This window comes from Epinephelus moara, chromosome 9 (assembly GCF_006386435.1).
Source record: "Epinephelus moara isolate mb chromosome 9, YSFRI_EMoa_1.0, whole genome shotgun sequence".
Classification (NCBI taxonomy): domain Eukaryota; kingdom Metazoa; phylum Chordata; class Actinopteri; order Perciformes; family Serranidae; genus Epinephelus; species Epinephelus moara.
This window is the reverse complement of record NC_065514.1, coordinates 33,136,256-33,144,320: the sequence shown is the minus strand read 5'-3', so window position 1 is coordinate 33,144,320 and position 8,065 is coordinate 33,136,256. Positions and strand designations below refer to the sequence as shown.

At 40.7% G+C, this 8,065-nt stretch overlaps 1 protein-coding gene across 1 annotated transcript in view; it reads left to right on the top strand.

Moving 5' to 3' along the window:
- Positions 1–635: 635 nt before the first annotated feature.
- mbd2 (methyl-CpG binding domain protein 2) overlaps positions 636–8,065 on the top strand; it is a 49,375-nt gene continuing 41,945 nt past the window's right edge. Inside the window, exon 1 of the mRNA XM_050053197.1 lies at positions 636–1,115. Within this exon, the coding sequence (XP_049909154.1) occupies positions 1,003–1,115 (113 nt within the window). The 5' untranslated portion in view covers positions 636–1,002. The remainder of the gene's footprint in view (positions 1,116–8,065) is intronic.

Sequence of the window (8,065 nt, the reverse complement as noted above, 5' to 3'; positions counted from 1 at the left end):
TATGAATATATCATTCATGTAATTTAGCACTAAATTTAAAGACTGGTTTGCAACTGTTTTAAAAGGCAAAATTGTTGTAGTCTACTGCACCATTTGATTTACATATTATTTATATTTTCAATACATAAGTAATCAATCTCAGCTATTTTATATATGTTAATAGGCTATAAAATTCAATTATTGTCCTTTTTTGTTTTATAGATTTGTATTGTTTAAACCCCAACAGGTTAAGATGTAAAAGCTCTAAGTTTCAGGTCATATGGAAAAAAAAAAACTGTTTTTTTTTATAAAGTAGCCTAATTTTTGTACTGTGATTATATGGGCAATTTATTTTTAGCCTTTTTGCTATGAGTAAATTGTCGGCCTACTTTTCCAACATTGATTGAATTAATTAACATTGTGGTTGATTTCGAGTGATTATTTGCAATTTGTATATTTTATTTGATACCAACCAATTTTAGAACAATATTGTCTACTTAACTTTCGCTTTCTGTATGATTGGGACTACGTAAGCTTTTTCTTAAACCACCTCTGAGTGAGTCAAGTCTCACAATAGACGATCTCTGACAGCGAGCGTGTGTGTGTGTGTGTGTGTGTGTGTGTGTGTGTGTGTGTGTGTGTGTGTGTGTGTGTAGGCTGTGTGTGATATCGCAGACGTCACAGCCTGCCGTTGGTCCAGTTCAGTTCAGATCAGATGAGCCGTTGGTTCTCTTTGGGGGCAAACTAAACTAAATTCGGACCTGAAGGTAGTTTAACCCGGGAGCTCCCAGCCCACACACTGAGCCGGGGCACTTTTTATTTTTACTTAACCCGAAATAACCCGCATAAACAGCCGGGGCGGAGGGAGAGCCGCCGTTAACGTAACGCCCGTGACGTCGGTCCGCCCGGGCTGCTGCTCCGCTCGGTTTACTACCACGCCGTTTGTCTGGAGGGTCCTTATCGGTGTTTACTGAGCGGAGATCGATCCTAACGGAGCCTAATTGTGGGATCGAGAAGTGTGTCATGATGGAGAGAAAGAGGACGGACTGTCCCGCTCTGCCGCCCGGCTGGAAGAAAGAAGAAGTGATCAGGAAGTCCGGACTGAGCGCTGGAAAGAGCGACGTCTACTACTACAGGTACTCCGTCACACTCATCGATCAGTCAGTGATCTGTCCGGTCCCACAGTAAACCGGTGATCGATCAGTCAGCCTGTGTTTCAAGATCCTAACTCCGTCTGTCATCGTCAGTCCTGAGCGAACTAACGTTACTGCTCAGACAAGTTGATCACAAAGTGTTAAATGAGTCAGTGTCAGAGAAGTTACAATGTAGCGTACATTCTGTCATGTTCCTGTAGGCGTTTATAGAGTGGCTCTGTGGTACCCAACACGGTGTCAGCGGAAAACGTCAATTCAATTTTTTAATAACAACCCTATAATATTCTATAAATATTTAAATCATTCTTCTGTAGATGTTTACACAGCGGCTCTGTGGTTGTAAACAAGCTGTTAACTGAAGCTGATGGTTAACTCAGGGCCATAGCAAGGTCCCTATATCACTTTATTGGCCTAAAAACATACTGAGCTGAGATTGAAATGTGGCTGATGACACGCCTCTCCTTTACCAGTTCTGAGTAGTTTATCACTGGTATGCCGCTGCCTATCTACTGGCATATGCCACTTACAGACAGGGCATCACATATATTCACTGGCAGATACTTTCCACCAGTAGCCTATACACTGATGATACTACACTCTTGTTTTAGTGTCATGTTAATATGCAGGCTATGCCACATTGACAGCTGGTATCACTCTTCCTCTGCATGACTCTTCTTACTGACATATGCCAAATAAACATGGCATGCTTATGTACCACTGACAGATACAACTTTTCATCACATATCGGTCAAAATCCAATGGCTGCTAATGTACCTATAATTATTATTAGTGTGTTCTTTAGTTTCTTTTTTTGTGGCTGGACTGCAGCAAAGTGGGGTCAGCCTTTAAATGTTAAAGTCTGTCCCTAACTTACTGAATAAGTGAGTGATGAAGTTACACCATTGGTCGGTTGAGTGTTGGAGTTTCCCCACTGCCCATTACTCTTTCAAAATGAATGGGCTCGAACAGCAGTGTTGCCAGATGGGTACTGTAAACTATGGTGCCAGAAGCTTAAAATTATAATTTTTTGAAGAAAATTATTGAATGGGAGTCGTACAAAACACACATTTAAATGACCTTTTGACATACCTAAAAACCCACTCACATCATTTTTTTTTTAAAGCTAGCTGACATGGCTATGATGCGTGGAAGAGGATATATATGGTGACCCTGAAGGTCAAAACACAACAACATCTCACAAATTACAGTGTTATTTCAAAAAAATACATCATTTCAGAAAACACAATGACAAAACACAACATTTTAGAAAAACACAACAACAATAATGATATAGCTATGTCAGACAGCTGTCATAGCTATGTTGTGGAAGAGGGTATATACGGTGGCACTAAAGGTCAAAACACAACAATATTTCAGAAAAACACAACATTTGACAAACACAGAATTTTAGAAAAACACAACAACAAAATCATAGCTATGTCAGTTGGCTGACAGAATAGAAGAATAGTAAGAACTTCATTAATCCCTGAAGGGAAATTCAGCTGTCCAGCAGCTCATGATAAAATAGACAGAAAATAAAATAAAATAAAATAAAATACGTTAAAATAAAACAAGTGCACAAATAGACATTAAATTAATGTATATATATATATTTCTATAATTCTGCACTCAGTTGCCAGTTTATAAGATATGCCCAGCTACAGCGAATGCAGTTTGACACAGCTGTCGTGTAAAAAATTCTGTTTATGAAGGTTCAGTTTTTGTTGAAACAGTTTCGGTATGATCATTTTGTAGATTGCGGTGCTGTTTAACTATATCTGAAATGTACAATACTGTACAATACATATTAATGCCATTTATTTATATATAAGCAAAAATAACTCAATATAATATATGAATATTGTAAGACTGAATTGAGAATTCTGCAATGTATGCAATTTGCAGTAACATATAGGTCAAAACCAAGTATATTGCTGGACTGTGTATGTAACCGTGGCTTTTCATTTGAAAGAGGAAGTGGCAGTATTCACTCAGTCATGGACTTTCCCTAACAGCACTGGCCCTGCTGTTACAATTAAGCCAAAAAAAATTAATATAAATACACAGAGATGTACTCACACCAGAAGGGACCTGCTTTCTGTGGAGCTGTACCCAATGGTCAAGGTCATTTTTGCTCTATTTAACACAATCATCACCTCTTCAGCTCCAGCGGGTGGCATGAGGGCTGATTTATAGTTGCATGTAGGTTCTACGCAGAGTCTACACCATAGCCTGTCTCTGCGTCGCTCTGCAATTACACATCCAAAACCCTAGTTATCAGTGGGGTTTCTATGCCACTGTGTTGGGTTTCTGTGAAGTGCACTTAAGTAAACTAACACACCTAAAGCCCAAAACATTGCTTAACTGCAACAAGAAGAAGTAGAAATAGAATAGAATAGAAGTACAAATTTTGGCTCCATTATAACTCATAAGGTTCACTGACAAAATTGTCTTTTGCCCCACAAATCCAACATGCTAACATTATTAGCATAAGTCGATGACATTTTATATTGCAGAATTTCCCCTTAGGGAAATATAAAAAAAAAAAAAAATTAGCCCAGCAGCTAGTGGCGCATGACGCGTTTCCTGCCGTAAAGCAGATTTTTTTCCGCGAAATTCCGGCACCAGTGGCAGAAGCTTATTGCAAAGATTGCAAAGCCACTAAGTAACCTCTGTAAACGCTGATAGTCTGATTTTACTGTGGCCACTACCCTGTGCAACCCACATTATTTTCATAATGATATATTTAGGAAAATATGCTATCTGTTGCCTCTTTAACAAACAGAATTCAGCTCCATTATAACTCACAAGGTTCACTGATGAAACAGCTGTCTTTTGCTAGACACATTTCCCCAAAAATCCAACATGCTAACGTTATTAGCATAAGCTTATGACATTTTATATTGCATAAATTGGCCTAGTGGCTAGCAGACTTTACCTCCAGTACTGATATGAAGCCAGGATAAATCACACACAAGACTTCAAATGCAACTGTATGGGGGCAACATTGTCTTCACATTTTATGATTTCTTATCTGTGAAATAAAAATAAATGAAAGCTTTGTTTCCAGCTTACAAAATATACAGGAGGTCTGCGTCGCAGCAATGTGTACTTACCATAGTACTTAAATTTCTGCAGGGGTGCACATCAGTCCCTGCGTGACTCGTGGAGGCTGGGCAGCCATCGGCCATTATCGTAGTGTGCAATAAATTCAGAATAAAGGAACAACTGTAAACAAAAAGCCCTCCTGAGAACGTAATACAAGACTGTCAGTGCCCACATGCTTCTGTCAGCACCTATTAATTTCAAACAGAGCAACAGCCAATGCGGGAACACCAACAGGCATGTCCTCACTCACGCCGACCAATGGTATAGCTTCATCACTCAATCACAGACAGACTTTTGCATTTATAGGGCTGGCTTTACATTCTGTGGTCCAGCCAAGAAAAGTATCAAAAAATTAGCCGCACTGCAGACTTCAAGTCAGGATATCTCAGCCTCTGCTTTTTTATGATCTGTCTCTCACAAGTCCACAACTCTGTGGAAGTGCAGCACTTAATCAGTAGAATATTCCATAAAAAATCGTTATGAGTAAGTTGCAGCCTTATTATTTATTTATTTTTGTATTGTTTATGCAGTTTTTCTTCATATTGCATCACTTTATATTTTGTCCAACGACTCTAAATAAGTGAGTTCATATTCCACAGGTACAAGATCTAGGCAGCAACATCTTAGCATTTAACTACCTTCTGTCTGTCTGTGTTTTTCTGCTTCAGTAAGCATCATATTTTAGTTCAACCCTTCTCTAAAGCTAATCGAAGTTCGCTCTGAAGTTTTAGCTTTTAAATTTTTCCTGATTCTGCATCCTCACTAACTGTTAGATGGCAGAGAGAATCATGTCACTCCTAGTGCAGGTCTGTGGTGAGGCTGTGACGCAGCAGAGCCATCGGCTGTTCACTTCCTGTTGATCAGCGGAGCAGAGGCACTGTGCGATCACTTCGACAACTCAGAGTCAGAAACGCCTGACCTCCGTCACATCCTGAACCTTCAGCATGACGGAGATCAGCGGTTCAGAGCTGAGGCTCGACTTTGTTTCAGTTTGCTTTGTAATGTGACTCATCAGTTCCAGTAAGGAAACCAGTCAGCATGTCTACTTACTGGAAGAGCAGCAACACCCTGCTGAGGCCTCTGATGGCTCCGTCTTTACAGACTCATGTGTGTTTTTTTATCAGGAACTTTATTCAGACAGACATTTTTTTTTCAGTCGTGATGCAGTGATGCATATGACATCAGCAGCTATAAAAAACATAGAATATTTCACTCGGTGTCAGCACCATATAGCTTCAGTAATGAGCATGATGAATGATGAATCATGATGAAACACAATATTCTATAAGGTGCTGTGACACACACGCACACACACACACACACACACACACAGAGTCTCTGATCTTTGCGTCGTTGCTGCTGACCTACATGTCAGACACAGCTGAAGGACTGTGTGTCTGCTCTTTTACCTCTATCTTTGTGAGGACCAATTACAGACAGTGAGGACATGTTGTCTGTCCCTCACTTCTTCACAGGGCTGTCTGAGGGTTAGGGCTGGGTTTTAGGGTTTAGGTGTTTTAGTGCAGAGGAAGTGTTCCTGCTGGTGTCAGATGTGATGTCATAGCTGACTAATTCAGCTGTTCTCAATACACAATATGCTAAGTGTGAATCATACGAGTTGGCAGGTGGAGCAGTAACGTCATGGAGTCTTCCTTGGATACCTGACAACTGCTCAGAGCCAAAAATGTAGTGATTTTGCACTTGGGTTTTTGTATGATTAAACAAATTAGATATAACGTGTCAGTCAGTCAGCTTTAGAGGTGCTGCTCGACAAATTTTGTTTTGTTGTACAGAGCCAGGCTAGCTGTTTCCCCTTGCTTCTTATCTTAATGCTGATTTAACCAAATCAACTGCTAACAGCTCATATCAGCTGGAATGTCATTCTGCAAGTAACTTTATGACAGTCCAAAATCAAACTTGTCTGTCATCAGGTTTGTGTGCCCTCTGTAAGCCAGCATCTATACTTGACCAAAGATCATTTAGAATGTAGGAACTTAAACAAAAGGAACAAAATTTCATATCTCACTATTTTTAGGCTGAATGGTGATACACATATCTCTGTATCTTCTATGAAATGGGCTACATGTTTAGTTGCAAGTCAAAGCCAGCTGCAACTGAAACAATAAAAAAAATTTGTTGGGGGAGTTAAATAGTCATTTTCCATGACCTTTCAAGTAAATCTAGTGCTGGAAAATGATTTATATATTATTAATCTTATTTATGCACATAGCAACAACAAGGAGGCCGAGGGAGGGAAGAAGCGAGACATGTCTTGTATATAAAATGTTTGTGTTATCACTGCATATTTTTAACACCTCTGTCGCCTGCATCCAGGCACTGTCTCAGTGTCACACATTAGACTACGATTACCAAGAAGAATGGCGATGTGCTATGATCCACCTCACACACAAACTAGAAGTGCAATGCTGGATTGCACGTGTGCTACTGCGGTAATTCATTCATCTCACAGACTGGTTTAGCGCAACACATGCAACCTATAGAGCGATGTCACACTGTATACTAATGAACTGACAGATTAAACAGAGGAGCAGCTCTGTATTGCTCTTAGTGTTGCTGGAGAACTTGTGAGTGAGTGAGTGGGGCGGAGCTGTGCGAGATGCACACCGGCATGGCTTTTTGGAAGAACAGTGTTATGTAACACAACTTGACCCTATATGGATGTAAACAGTGTTGTCTAAATGTGTATCTTGATTGAAAATACATTGATATATTGTACATAGTTGTTTTGCCCACTGTACAATCACCAGAAGGCTTTGGCAGCCTCTTCTTTTTCTGTGCCCTCCTGATATTTTACCAGGGTATGACAGTATTTGTGTAAAAAAAAAAAAAAACATCAAAAGCTGAGTTACTGGTGATAGAAGTCATTGTAGCATATAATTCATTGTATAGCCTTGCTGGAGGACCTGATGACACTTGTTGCTGCAGCAGATACCGAAATATCAGTGGGCTGAATGTTGATGTGTTGAATTCAATCATGTAGCTGATAAAATGCTTTTGTAGTTGGGAGGGTCACCTCAAAAGAAAATGATATGTGGCAGTACTCCCAAACAGGAGCAGAGGAATGTTTCTTTTTTACTAATCCTGCACATGGACGTTAAACACAACTGGATAAAGCACTGGGGGTGGGGCCTTGTTCATTCTTATGAAAGTTGCTAACTGATGCATGAAGCCAAAAAACATGAACTGCTCATGTATAGTATTACCTGAATGATCGGCACTGCTTCTGCACTGTGTGGCCCATAGAGCAGGTGCACTCAAGACTTCCACTGACTGCGCTGGCTACTTCCTGTTTAACGCTCTGCTAACTTAAATGGCGATTGAATGACTCCGGATTCCAGCATCTCCATATCACTTTAACAGATAGAGGAGCATCTGTATTTTTGACAGTATTAAAAATCGTACCTTCTGGATTTCAAAATACCTCGATATACCATAACATCTTGAGACCACCCAAACCTCATTATCAGCAGACTGAGGGCTCTAGTTTCGCAGACCGGGTGAGGCGGGGGGCGCAGCGCACCTGCGCTTCGCCAACTGGGTGTGGCCAGGCGGATTTTGCAAGTTTGGCACACCGTGCACCTGGCACGGCTACTACTCTTTCCCACCTCCGTCCCTCCTACCTGCGCAAGTCGGAAAGAGGGAGGAGAGAAGGCGTGGAGTGGGTTTTACACACATCACACCAATCAAATGAGCCCCTCTCCTCGCCCTTAAATGCGCCGCGCGAAGGCGTAATGAGAGTTTACTCAATTCGCCATGGCAGAAGAGAGCAGCAGCGTCAGACAGCCAAACTTCTCCCAGGAGGA